At 37.4% G+C, this 14,920-nt stretch overlaps 1 protein-coding gene across 3 annotated transcripts in view; it reads right to left on the bottom strand.

Moving 5' to 3' along the window:
* Positions 1-503: 503 nt before the first annotated feature.
* LMBR1 (limb development membrane protein 1) overlaps positions 504-14,920 on the bottom strand; it is a 67,699-nt gene continuing 53,282 nt past the window's right edge. For all 3 annotated transcript variants that reach the window (XM_039706778.1, XM_039706784.1, XM_039706794.1), the window contains 3 exons: positions 13,520-13,586; positions 9,179-9,340; positions 504-7,226 (listed from right to left, as the gene is read on the bottom strand). In XM_039706778.1, the coding sequence (XP_039562712.1) occupies positions 7,144-7,226; positions 9,179-9,340; positions 13,520-13,586 (312 nt within the window). In that variant the 3' untranslated portion in view covers positions 504-7,143. The remainder of the gene's footprint in view (positions 7,227-9,178; positions 9,341-13,519; positions 13,587-14,920) is intronic.

Below are 14,920 nucleotides of genomic sequence, written 5' to 3'. Positions count from 1 at the left end.
TGGATGGATCAAACATCTCCAGGTCCCTTCCAGACACGTGATCCTTGAACTTTAAAAACAGCCTAGACTCTCCTGTGAAATGGAATTTAAAGTCTGAAGCTGTTTAAGTTACAGTTTAGGAAGCAGGGTGGTCAGGGGTTTAACATGCAAAAATTGCCCTTCAGTCAAACTATTAAGGAATTGCAAATTACTTACAAATTACATAATGAGCATACTTTGCTATAAACAATCCCCACTGGCCTAAAGCACAGCATTCCAATTAATTGCACACCTGTCTTAAAACACAGGGCTGTGATGCCTCAGTGTAGAGGAATCTCCATCACATTCCCTACCTCAGCTATTTCAGAAATGCAATCACTTGAAAATCACAAAAGCAGGTTAAATAGAGAGAAGGAGGAAGAGAGAGGAACACAACTGTTCATGCCAATTACAGACAGAATAACTTAGAATGACACAGATTATTTTTTTCATTGCTTATAATAAAAAGGGACAAAACTCTGCTATAAATCACACTTTACCTTTATTGAAAACACAGTAAAAAAAATTTTCCTACAAAACATTCAGTGAAACATCTCAAACAAAGGAAAAAAACATTACCACTGCTTTCCACAAAACAAAACAAAATAATCAGCCTAGCTAAGGCAGCAGATTTTTTTTTTTTTTTTTGTAACACAACAAAATACCCACAACAGAGAACATTATAAATCATAATTCTGGATAACCTAAAATGAACCAGGAAGGGCTGATGGGGAGAAGGTATCTACACCAAAAACTGTTGGGATTAAAGTAACACTCAAAGCACAATTTTTCAGCTGTGTTATACCTTGGTCAGATACATCCATGTGAAAGAAAAGTCAGCTGCTCAAGACTGTGGAGTTTACAAAACCTAAAGCACAAATCAGACCAAGAGGGGACCACCAGTTCCATCCAGCACCTCCCAGCCTCACACAGTTTAGAAATTGTGCGCAATTTATAACTGTTTTTGTAAACTGTGACATTAACCAGTAACACTGCAGTGACATCCTGAATGTGCACAGTGAAGGGACTGCTGCCACCATCACAGCCCAGCCCAGCAGCCATGGACAGGCCAGCTCAGAATTGTGTTTTTATGGTCATGCCACCTATAAACACACATGAAGCCAATTCCGTGTGACAGGGATCAGGGTGCCAGCAGCAGCACCCTGAGAACATCCTCAGTCTCCTCACTGGGAATTTTAAAGACAAAATTTAGTGGAGACAAGAGCAACACATGATTTCTATTTAGGTAATGTGGGGTTGGGTCCCAAAGCCCACAGGAAAGGAAATACACCCTTTTGTTGTGTATGCGTGTTTCACACACACACCCCCCAAGATTTCAAACCCCATTACCTAAATGTATCTTCTTTTTCTATCCACTTCTCCTTAAAGCAACAGAAATCATACCAAACAAGGCAAAAATACTTTGAAAGCTACCTTTAAGAAAGTAAAAGTAACTGAAATTTTTTTGTTACGTAAAGCCAAGGAGGAGAAGGTACTCACAGAGATTTTGTGACTCTTAAGAATTTTGGTCCGGACTTAAAAAACCTCATGGTTAGGGGGAAACGGGAAATCATGCACCAGCTAATTTTCTTTTTAAACATATACACACACCCACTGAATCCACTGCACAGGTATCACTACCATGCCACTTCTCTGAATGATCGATTCACATGGGGAGAGAAGGCCCAAAATATGCTCAAATACATGAAATACAAAAATCCAGAGCACAGGTGAAGAGCCTCACCTGAGCACCTCACACAGCCTGACCCTGCTGAGAGCTGACAGAGTGTGTCCACCTCTCTGTACATCCCACAGCAGATGAGCTGCAGAGCAGGTCCACAACAGGACCCCCCCTGCAGTGACAGCCACCCCAGGGGCTCCCAGTGGCCAAACCAGCTCGTTCCCCTCACTGAGAAGTGGGGCTGTACCCCCATACCACTGGAAGCTAAAAGCACAAATATATGCAATGACTAAACCCTCTCACTCATTATTCAAACTGACGAGCTCTTGGTAATTTGTTAGAGGACTCTCTAGTGACAAGATTGTTTAAATGAAATATAATAGTAAAAAACAAATTCATAAATGTGAACATTTCTGTAGTGGAAGAAGAGTTCTAACTAGGGAATATCTCTTTACAAGCAACGTGGGAAAAGAAATACATTCAAATCAAAGCAGGTGCCCCAATACTTCAATAGCTGCTATCTATGGAAGCAGGGAATAGAGGAGGAATGCAAAATAAAGCCCTGTTCAGGAAAGGAGCTTCATCCAGTGATGCCGACTATAAAATTTAATGTAATGGGTTTGGGGAGAAAAGCAACAGCAGCCTTGGGGTTAGTGATCAACAAACATCTAGAAGCAGCATTCCAAAGTGCTCAAGTAGGTACATATCAACATTCAGACACCTAAAAGTCTTTAAGAATTAGGATTTCTTAATTTCTCTTTGATGTAAGGCCTTCATACAGATAGTTTCTAAACAGCTTGGAATTCAGTATGTCAAGAATATCAGCATTTACAGGATATTTCTCACACTATCTCTCTGACTGTTTGGAGTCACCTTCTGTATTTGTTAAAATATTTAATGCTATGTATATTAAAAAAACTTCTTGAGCGATAAATGAAATGAAAAAGTTACTGATAAAATATGGTAGTTAACACAAAACTAGCAAGCATCCTAAGGTTTCTGCTGCCAAGAAGTTCACAGGCTTCTATAAAAGTCCAATATACTGCTTCACTGTGAATCACAAGAGATTTTAAGAAGTGATGAAATTTTTTTCAGTGTCAGTGAATTACTGGCTTATTTAGAGAACATACAATTGACATTTGTATACTAATGATACACATTTCTATCTCTTTGAAAGAAGAGTTCTAGGTGCTTCAATTGTGAAATATTGCAAAAGCCTTCCATTAAAGCTGCCTTCTGGTATGGTTTTTTACAGTGCATAAATCAAATCTATCTGGATTCTTCTGCTATTTCATGTTTTGTCTGTCTCAAGGGGGCAAGGCAAAAAAGGGGGCAGAAGTTGTATCACTGTGTGGCTGGTGGCTGTGGCCTTAGTTTGTTCTTGCTGAATGGGATAAATTCAAAAGTAGCATCTTTGTAAAGTTCAAATCTGACAATGTGACTGAAATAACCTGCCAGCTTACCAACAGCAAATTCAGTGTTCATGGGTTGGGGACGGAAGTCAGTGTAGGCAATATTGTCTCAACTCAGCACAAAATAACAACAAAAATCCTAATACTAGGAGGTAGGGAATCTTATTTCATTAAAGTTTCACAGTTCACATCAACACTTTTTAAAACAAAACTAAGTACATTTCTTTTTGAAGAGGTTATTATGTGGCCTTATGTCCTGTCTCTGCTTAGATTATTTCACCCTGATTTTTAAAAAAAGGCTATTTTCAAGATCAGAGACTATGTTAAACAGAATTTAGCTGTTTTCCTATATTTATTATTTCAAAATTTTAGATGCCAGTCCACTAAGGGTAAGGCTCAGTTGCTGTACATACACCACCATCCACTTCTGGGAGAGGAAGAAGAGATGGGAAATAACCCAGAGCATGCTTCAAGAACTCAAGGAAAGCCACATGCAGGAAGAGGCCAACTGCTTTCTGTTTCTTCCTTTCTAATTTAGACTGTAAATTCTTTATTCTTCAGGAAAAGGGCCATCATGTCTTCAGCACACAGCACTGGGCACATGTGAGCACCTCAAGTAGCATCAGCTGCTGCACAGACTCATGAGAGACATGGTGGGATGGACAGGGGCTGCAGCCCCTTGGCACTCCTGGTGACACGGGGGAGGACAAATCCCCAGAATCTGCTCCCATGTCCCTCCTGCCAAGCACCTGCTGCAGGAGCTCCTCCCTGCCTGCGTGGGCAGCCCAGCCCTCCCTCCACTGGTGCTCCAGGTGGTAATTGGGAACAGGACAAGGAAAACAACAACTCAAATCTTTTAATTTCTATGACACCAGAACAGCCAACAGGGTCAAAGGTATCAGAGGAACAGGGCCAAAGATAAACAGCACATTACAGACAGTAAACAAAGCTCCCTATGAATGCAAAACTGTTACTTGTACAGTAACCAATTCTACTATTTTTTAGCTTAAAGTGATAAGCATGTGTGCTTTATGCTTAGAAACCCCACAAATATTACAGTTCTGCAATTGCATTTAATATTGTGCTACCAACACAGGAAAAAAGCCAAAAAACAGCTAACTTAAAACACTCAGTTTACATCTACTTTTTTGGTCTTGTGTGGTATCTAGTTGAAGATGGAAGCATTGATGTGCTTTTTGCCTCATAAGAAGTGAGGCAGATGTTAATGTTACTAAGATCAGCTGTATATACCTTGAAGGTATAGACCACCTGACTCTACATGAGTCAAAATACTAGGAATGTATTGTCAATATCCATTAATGAATTACCAGTTGCTTGTACTTAAGTGACCGTATGATTCTGTGAAAAGTGACCTGTGTCTTGCATGCAGTGACACAGCTTTGCATAAGCACGTCATTTTCAAGGCAAAAGGCATATTTTAATGTAGACAGTGTCACAATATCAGCAGTTGATTTTAAAACAAAACACTGTCAGTAGTTGCACAGGGTAGTTCTGAATTTCTCATCCATCTTTGAAACCACACAGCACCTCAACCATCCCAGAGAGTCCAGTGTAAAGTCTTCCCTAACATAGCCTTGACCCACAGATCTGCCTGCAGAATCCAGCAGAAGGGGTGGGGACAGTCGAGGCCCTAACATTTGTTTTGAAAAAGAGTTTTAAAGTCTTGCCTGAAGCTTGGGTGCTTCTCAGCAGGAACTGCCCCTGCTCAGTTGAAGTAATTGCCCAACTCACTAGCAGAAGCCACACACACACTATAATCCACCTTTTTCTGTGTTCTTGGGTCACTGATGCCATGACAAACATCTCTCCAAAGGCATGAAGAGCAAGACCTAAGCTGGTTCATACTCCTAGGTTTATTCCTAATATTAATTTCTTCAGAGTGTATTAACTGCCTTAGCATTGTAACAGAAATATCTCTATACAGCTAACTGGCCTCACACACCACAGTTCACCAGCCCCATTAAGACATGAGGACAAATTTTGGTCATACAATGACTTGCATGAAAAAGTGGACATATTTCAGCAGGTTTTAACTATGATATCAATACATAAGGCTACAAGCTCTGAGAATACCTGACTGATGCCCCTAATAATATATCTCCTAATATTTTAAATATAAACTCATTTTAGAACAACTTTTACTTATAGCTCTCTGTTATTGGTGGCAAAACTTTGACTCAGATAAAGATTTCTCACTAAAGTGTCAGCACTAAACAAGAGAAAAGATGCTTGTAAATCTTAGTGAAATCAAGTAATTTTACTTTTTCTTCCAAGACTTGATACAACACATCAATAGTCAGTTCAATAAACCTTGAATTTATACTAATCACACACACACAAAAGAAGTCATTCTCTAGCATCATATTTACTACAGAAATATTTACATTACGCCCCAGTTCAAGTCAGAAAAGGCAGCTGCAAAAAAGATAAATCCTCATTTGTACTGGAGCTTGATTTTTGAAGCACTTTAGGGGAAAAAAACAAGCAGACATTCACACACACAGCAGTAAGGTCTACGGCCCAGAGCAGTCATCTCAAGAGAACAGCCAAAGAGTTTCTGACACAAGGTTTACCTTATTTTGGAACCACACTGGAAACCAAGTTGTCACTAATTAACAGAAGACCTCAAACCACAGACAGGCAGACTCGTTTTACAGAACTAGGAAATGAACAGGAAAATTTTTCACCTCCCTGCACGAAGGGGCACTCACTGAAGGAATCCCCATTCCAGTCTGTTTGGAGATTACTTGTGGCTGAGCAGGACAAAAGTGCAACCAGATTTTGAATACTTATTTGGTATTTTTCTTTACTATGAACTGCTTAAAGGACTCCTAAGGTTCCAAGGAAATGCTACAAGAAAGGACATTATCACCCACTGATGCCATCTTGAATCTAAGGCTTCTGAGCAGTTAAACACTTCAGAAATTCAAACTACCAAGACTGCACACGTTTTACTTACCAAACCACCTACTGTCATCTCTAGAACCTTAGAATTTAATTTATGATATCTACACATATAGGCCTATGTACATGTTCATGTGTACATTAAAAAACAGGCTAGTGACAGATAACTGGGTTATGCCACTGAACAGAAATCCTGGTAACTGAAGTATAAATTCAGAGAAATTTACTTCAAATTAAAGACTGTAGAAAACTGCAACTGCAGCCTCCCAGGCCTGTGCTCCTTGCATTGATTCCAGGTACTGCTTACACACAGTAGTTCATCAAAAATTTCACAGGGGGTCTTGGGGAGGGGAAGGGACCTCCAGGGCACAACAGCTCACAGAACTGTGAGAGCTGTGACAGTGGGTCTACACAGCTTTTTACAAAGCATTCTAGGCTCAGATTTAACACTGAAGTTAATCTTCATCTTGGACTTCCATAAGACATCGTTTGACCACCAGTAAAGCAAGCTGGCATTTGGAGCTAAGGACAGAGAGCTGAAAACACTGGCCTTCTGAGAAAGCACCATGACACAGCCTACTGCATCCAGCACTGTGATCTCTCCTCTCCTTTTTAACTCGCTCTCAGTAGAGCTGTTTATCTCCTGTCACAGGTATCTCTTCCAGCTACTTTACATTTCCAGTAAGGGTCATATTGGCCTTCAAGTGTGTTTTCCTCTTTTTCTTTTTTTTTTCTTTAATCAAGTCCCAAAGTTATTCTTTATAGCTGTGTTTGTATAACACAGGAGGTACTGTGCATTCAAATGGTAGCAAGTTTAAAAATAAAGATGTGAGACTTTCAACAAATAAAAAGGAATGCATTTTTCTCTTCAGCTTCCAGTCTTCAAGGCACCTCCTGCATTAACTTCCTGGGAAACAAACAAGCAGACCAAAAGTTCACTGGAAAGAGAAGAATCTGACACACCTAACTTCCTCAGAAGCACACAGCATCCAAGTGAGACAAGGCTCGACCCAAGCTAACAACTAAAGCAATATAAAAATGCTGATGAGATGACAGGAATGCCATGAGGTTGATGTTTTCAGCTCTGCTGATTGAAGGTGATTGTTATCACAGTGTTTTCTGATGGCCATTTGCAGAAGGCTTTGTCTCCGAGTCTCTTGGATTGTTTGATAGATGAAGTTTATCTAATCCTGCAAAACATTACAGAATAAGGAAAAACTTAGATTGCCCCTTATTTCATGCACACAGGTATTCAAAAGAACAGAGACAACCTAAATCTCACATCACGATTGCAGACCTGACACTTGCTGAAGACCAGAACTGATGTTCTACCTCCTGTAAGAATTGCTTCTGGGAAATTCCCTCAGTGTTGTTTAAGTGAGAAAATCCATAACAGTGGACAAGCATGGAAGACAGGGAACCCTAACTTTCCACTGCTTCAATCACAGACTCAAATGTTAAGAACCAAGAAAGACTTGCAATAATTTACCCTGTCACCTAAAAAGACCTAAATTATTACCTAAAATTATTAATTTTATTAACTTGATAATTAACAATTAATTGTTTCTTTTAAAAGATAACATCTTTTTGTAAATCACCCACTGCTCATCTTAATGTCATTGGTGATGACCAGATCACTTCTCTAAACTATTTATATGTCTAATTACTAATTTTTAGGACTACACTTATTACTGATTTATCTCTGTTTCCAGCCATTTGTTCTTATTGCACAATTCTCTATGGTGAAGGCTAATTCAAGTCTCACATCCTGCCCCAAGCAAGCAGTTAAATTACTCTTTTTGGGAGGGAGGGAGATGAGGAAAGATGGCAAATTTAGCCATATCTTGTTCAAAAGAGGCATGATGCCAGTCCTTCCTTGCTTGGTACAGTTTCTCTCTGAAGCCTCTATTAAGTCTCTAAAGCAAAGGATATGGGAAGAGTTTCTTATTCATTTTGTGTAGACCACACTGAATGTACATCATGGCACTTCAGTAAAACACAGTTAAAACTTCCTGCATTGTTGGAATTGGAATTCCAAAATTGACAGGACTACTAAAAAACAAAAATCTCCTTAATAATGCTTTATTTGTAGTCCTAATATGTTAATTTTTTGGTCATAGGCCAATTTTGGTTCTCATTCTTTGAATTCCATGGGATAGTTTTTAACAGACACTGTTTGTGATGTGCAGCACTGAAAACAAACCCAGTCTGTGCCAGGAACCTGCAAATTTCAGGGTTTGTGACTCTCTACTTGTGACCATTACCCTACTATGCCTGCCTTTTCATGTTTCTTAATCTGCCTTCAACATCTGTAATTTTTTATTAAACACTTTATTTCTAATTATTTTACAATAATTTTAAATTAATCTTCCACCAGCACTCTGGGAAGTGCATGGATTTTATTTCAGCACCACAACCCAAAGCAGTGAAAACTAACATGAGTAACTTCTAGATGACGCAAACTGAATCCTCAGTTACAAAGAAACACTAAAGTTTCACCATTAATCCTCTCAATTTAAGCAAATACTACTCTAGGAATCTAAAGAGAGAGGAGCTTTGTAAATTAGTAAATATAAGATGCAGTGACAAAAATAACTAAAAAACATTTTATGCTCTTAGTATCAAATGTGTTTCAATCCTTTCTTCTATGGTCAAGAAATATCAATGCAAGATTTGATCAAATTTTTTATTATATCAGGTACAGGTTTTACTCAGCCAGTTACTAAGGTTCTGTACATTCTGTACAATGATTTTCTGATTATATGTTCAAAAAAAGTATGACAACAAAATTGAGATCTCTGCTAACTATTTATAGGGAACTAATAAGTTGCTTTAGACAAAAGAGAAAGACAACCCATACACAAGCTGAAGTTTTAATGTGGGATAATTGCCTCTGTGCTCTCCAAAGACTGAAAATCCAACTGGAAACCAATAAGCACCACAGGCATATCATTGAAATCAACTTTGTACCTTAATTCTGGACTCCAAAAAACAACACATTATTTATCCTCATACTTCAACTTCGAGAAATTTCCGCCAAACAAAAAGTATTCTGTGAGATGTGACAGAAGTTTAGCAGTAGCACATAAAGGTGGAGAAAGGGAGTGGTCAAGCACACAGTGAATTTTCAGGGCTGTGTTACCTAATGCCTTCAGGAGCTCTTCTCTCACAGCAGACGTGAACTTTCTGACCAGACACAATGTTGTCATGATAGCAAAGAGCAAGTTGTAAGACAACACAATATAGAAGTTCCCCAGCCAGTTGAACCTTCCAAAGTCTCCAAGGAGATCAAATCTGGTGATTCCTGTTAATGGCATGCAAAATTTAGATCAAAATAATCATAACTTTTTTTAATAAACACAAAAATTTCCTTATATTAGATTTAAATTTGGATGCAAAATTCTTATAGACAGCACACCAGAAGACACATGGTTAAACACACAAGACAATGTTTGTTGGTCACTATAAAACTATAAGACACCTTTATCAAAATGTTTTTTAAATTTCGTAGTAAAATGCTTGAATAATGGGAGCTGAAATTAATTGTCTACTCTAGCTAAGAACTCTTTTTATAACATTAGTAAATGTAACTAGGAAAAAATCAGCTTTAGTATAAAAACTGCTTGAAACCTCAGTTTCTATAAAATCTTTAATGATTCCAGAAAAGAATGAAATGCACCTTGAGCTTTTATTTTAACAAACACAGGTAGCAAACAGCCCTTCTATGAGAGCCACAACATCTTATGGTAAACATTAAGCCTTTAAAGTGCTCTTCCAGAGCACTGCTTTTGAAACCAAAGTTTAAAGACATCCTTCCAACTGCAGTTTTTCTCCTGAATACACCCACCACTACAGCCATGCAGCATTTGCACAGCAGGAAAAGAGGCTGAAAGATGGTGCTGACAGGTCTCCCTCACAGGGCACCCCCAACCCTGACACTTGGGCTTTGTGCTGATCAAAGGCCTGTCAATCACTAATTAAATTAACAACACTTTTCTGAAACATGGAAACATCTACAAGGTGCAGGGCCCATGGTAGAAGGCAGAAGGGGAAGAACCACAGGTTGTTCCTTTGTCAGGTGTCATGGAAAACTGCACTGAACACAGAGCAGAACATTGAGACACCAGCCACATAATCATTGTCTAGGATGCAAATGCCGTATTCCCAAAAAACCTCTGGCACAGATGATGTCAGAGGGAATTGTGCCCTCACAAAAGTGCAGAAGCAGGAAGGTGACCCTGTCCCAAAACTAAAATGGCAGGAGCAAATGAGGCAATCACAAAGTAGCCCTGGCTCTGAAACTCCTGAAAGCTCCTGATTTTCTACCATCTTAATTTGAAAGTGAGGATTTTAAAAACTGACTTCCAAAGTGATAATAAATGAAGAGACAGAATTAAGAGTCAGCTGCACTTCTTGCAAGAGTAAACCTGACACTTAATCTCACTGTATCTGCATTTCCAAGACTTGCAAACCAGTTATCACAATGTTAAAAGATATACACACTTATACTCAGCATCAGTCATTTAAATTAAAATGGAAATTGAATTTGGTATCTAAGGAAAAAATACTAATATTAAAAGAAGAAGTTTCAAAGGATGAAACAAAACAACCACTGATCAAAACAGCAGAAGAGGGAGGGAGAAATACTAAAAAAAGCACAGAAGGTCTTAGCACAGAAAGAAAAAACTGACTGAATTAACTGGTAAAGAGATGAAGGACAATAAACACAGAGCTGCTTTCCCACTTGAAGGCAAACAGTGTCCTTAGCATTTCCAAAGCAGCAGTGTTTTAGCCAGATTGTGGAGCCACGTGAAAATTAAGAAAGTCAGGTTTGAATGTACAAGCTCCCAAAACTTTAAAGGAAAAGGAACAAAATAGGCAGAGCACTGGAATTCCCTGGAAAAGGAATAACATTCCTTGACACATAGAGGTCCAGAACAGTGAGCCATGGAGCAGTGTTACCAGGACCAAGAGAAATGAACCCTGACACTTCTGTTAAAGTAGGTGGGAAAATTATTGTCCATAAATTACATTCAATTTCTTCTTACAAACAGAAAAAGTCACTGCTCATCAGAAAAGTGACAGAGTAACAGTCTGTAAACTCATGGGAGAAAAAGGTTAAAAAAGGTTTTGATGTCTTTCTTACAGAAGCAATACCTACTCAGCCCTCAGAGAAAAAAAAAAATAAGACTTTTAATAACTCTTCAGTAATTGAAGAAAAACTTGCATATCTAGTGGCACAAATATATACACACAAAAGCTGATGAAATTTTACCAAATAAACTATTAAACAAAAAAAAAACAAATGGTAGGTTTTAGACAGGACACACAAATTTAAAATCCCCATTTACTTGTACATAATACTCAAGTGTAGAATTCTAGGAAAACTTCCATATACTAGAAAGTTCAATTTCCTTTGTTTTGTTTGTATTCTTGACTTTAAGTGCCTTGTTTCGAATTTGTTTCTCTGTGATTAGCAACGTGGTGTTGGTGGGAAACATTTCTGAAGGGCTACTAAAAGGCTGAAAAGCTCTGGGGAAACGTGAGTTAACTTATTTTAGTTTAAAACTTTCCTGGAGTTCTAGAAGAATGACAGATTAGACATATCCACCACCTACATATCTAATTAGAATGCTATGAAACATGTAAGAAGAAACTATTTCCATTTTTAAAAGTTGAAAAAGGTCAGTGCATGTATTAGATAACTTTTGCTTTTTCACCTTTCCCATAAGGATAAAGTCTAGTCTTTCTGCATAGCCTAGAATCTCAGTTTTTAAATAAAGTGAAAAGACTATGAATCTGCTTAACATATTTATTTCTTTTCATCTATTCAGTGCCACAGGGTGGTGGCATGTAGTGCAACACACATTGATATTTCTGCAAAAGCACCACATGACTCACTGTACTCTAATACACTCTATTAATCCTGTTTGGACAGCTGTGACTGTGCATTTGTTAGCTGTGTGTTAATTGTTCCATCTTTTTTCTTCTTTTATTTATCTCTATGGCAAACTATTCAGGAATTTCACTTGTTAGTCTGGTTTTTAAGTGAGTTTTACCATTAATCTGTTTCCTATGAGACAACAATGGAGCCAGCGTGTACACTGACTCCCACAGAATCTGGTTATTATCAACTGGTAATCTCATGGATCATTAACAATTAATTTTATTTTCTTTTAAACAAGTCTTGAATGCAGTAACTTTGTGGACACAAACTTATGTTACAATTCTATTCTAAAACAGTGATTTTTCTATGTAACATCTGGCTCTACATGCTAGAACTATTTCACTTCTTAGACCTTTATCATACTGGTTATATTTTAAAACTGCACTGCTTTAAGTACCTGAATCACCCTTTTGCATTTTTGTGGAGTTTTACTACAAATTTTTTAAGCAAGTCCTAGAATGCTTATTTTAAGATTCAACACTCCAAAATGCATTACAGAGGGATTTTCATTTGCTACAGAAATTATAATTTATTAAAACATCCCCTCTGTAGATACACATAGCATGAGAATATACAGTATAATACTGGAAAACCATGAACTACTCTTGATTCAAGAGTATTCTCCCTGAAATGAAGACCAGCTAGAGAACTACTGAGCACACACTGCTGGTCTGTGGGCCTGAGCTCAAACTTCTAAGCTTGTACTTAAGACTTGTACAGCCTGAGGTGAAGATTTTTGTTTTGTTCTATTTAATGTTCCCAATGAAATTCACATTAGTTACAAGGATTCTGCACTACTTAAAACATGTAATAGCCTTGCAATTTAACTTCAAGAATTCAAGCTGAAGATTACCTAATTAAAGTGAAGATACAACATGTCTTTCCAACTGGTTAAAACAGCTTAACTACTTCAAATGCTACTGCCAATCCTTAGCAATAAAATCAAGAGTTCTTCAGTTCTGCTATGGTAGACTCAGATTGTTAAATTTAAAAAATTAAGTTAAAAAATACAAGCTTATTATTGTAGGGGAAATGAAGGTAGCCTGGTATCACTGCTGATTAAAAAACTTAATCAATGAAGAGTCATTAACTGTTTTTAAAAAGCCATTTGTACTCAGTGTTACCTCAAATTTCAGACACCAAATTCCAAATGTATTTCTAGACAGGAACTATGCACTAATTTCACAGTGAACATGAAACTATTTCAGACTGCTCCGGACAATCAGTTTTCCTATCTTTTCATCTCACAATCTCCTGTTTTAAGAAGTCTCAAATCTGACCTTCTTAAAATAATATATTCTCTAAAAAATGCTTAGCATCTTTTTCTTTTCACAAAGCATGTTCTGCAGTTCATGTACATAGACGTATGTTCAACATTTCATGTTTGTGTAGAAATGAAGGCCACAGATACATAAAAGTGATGGCAAATTACATAACTACAATGAAAAATACAGCAACAGGCTCTTCTTTTTTCTTGTATTTTTTTTTAATTCAATTAAACATCCTTTATTATGATGTTACTTCCATTTCACTTACCCAGGGTCCTCGACATCACTGGCAAAGCAGAGCTCAGCACCAAGATTGAGACACAGTTTCCAATTATCTGTTTGAAAATGACAAACAGCATTTAAATGATAAATGAGATTGCTGAAGGGAACACAAAGAAAAACAGCAGTCAAGATGAAAAAGAGTAATTCTTAAAAGGCACATTCTTCAAATTGAACCTAAAGCAATTTACAGTAAGATATTGTTAGTCTTGCTGACTTCTCTTGTCACTCCTCTCCACATGGTGTTACACAAGACAAAGGTGATCCAAGAAAAAAAATCAAATATGTATTCACATGCTTTTAGTCAAAGTGTTATGTATGCTCAGATTCAAAATCATTCAAAACAATCATGTTGCAAAGCATCAACTGCTTACTTACTTCCTGTGAATGTTTTATAAAAGAACAATTCCATGGGCTTAGAATGGATGACTGATACATCAGCTTAAGCCTTGGATGTAACTGCTTGCAGGATTAGCACTATTTAAAAAATTACAACAAAGAGCTTCCTTTCAATTCAATGCCTGTTGTCTACTCTAAATAATACGAAAAAAGTCACAGCTGTTAGATTTTACTCTTGTTCTTGTAAAGCCTTTAGAAAGCGTAATTGAAACTTTCTTTCAAAAGGGATCATTTTCTTCAGGTCTAGTTCCATCAGAAGCCAAAAGAAAAAAAATAAAAACTTGGAAATAGATAGACATTTCTACATTCACTATTTATTTCCACACTATACTGGTGTACCATAAACAATCAATACGAAATATTAAGAACATTCCAACTCTCTACTACCTACTACTCTAATTATTCTGTGTGCATACCCCCTTTCTCACTTCCAACAATTTGTAGTAAAAGTATCTTAATCCATTACTTAAATAAAAAAATTAAAAAACAAACAATGAAACATATTGAAAAAAAAATTAAGTTCAACATCTGTTCCTTGGTTACTGATGACTTCCCCATGTCAGCTGTAGGAATACTTTGCCAAAAACCTAGGCATGTTCCTCCCAATTAGGTAACATCATTGGTTATTCTAAAGCCAGTGCTAAATTGGAGAAAGTCAAATTAGCTTCAGATTGCAAAATGTTGCTGAATAGCTGTCCTCAGTCTTAGTTTCATTATTCAAATTTGAATTACTTTCTCTGTATTACTTCTAGCATCCACGTTGTTCAGATCTCAAACAAGCTCCCTGAAGTACAGTTAACACAATCGAAGTTACTCATTAGCAATAAGTTTCCTTTGAAGGAAGTTCTTTCACTTGCTTTTCTATAGCCAGTTAACAAGCTCTGCCATTCCTGGCTTTTTACAAGTGAATGGATGCCATCCAAACTAAACAGAGCACATCCTTTTTCCCACTCATTCAGCATTTTGACAATCTTCCAGTTTGTGTTTACGA

The sequence above is a fragment of the Passer montanus genome, unplaced genomic scaffold (assembly GCF_014805655.1).
Source record: "Passer montanus isolate IOZ18808 unplaced genomic scaffold, ASM1480565v1 scaffold10, whole genome shotgun sequence".
Classification (NCBI taxonomy): Eukaryota; Metazoa; Chordata; class Aves; order Passeriformes; family Passeridae; genus Passer; species Passer montanus.
The sequence above is the reverse complement of the archived record's forward strand: the minus strand, read 5'-3'. Positions and strand labels throughout refer to the sequence as shown.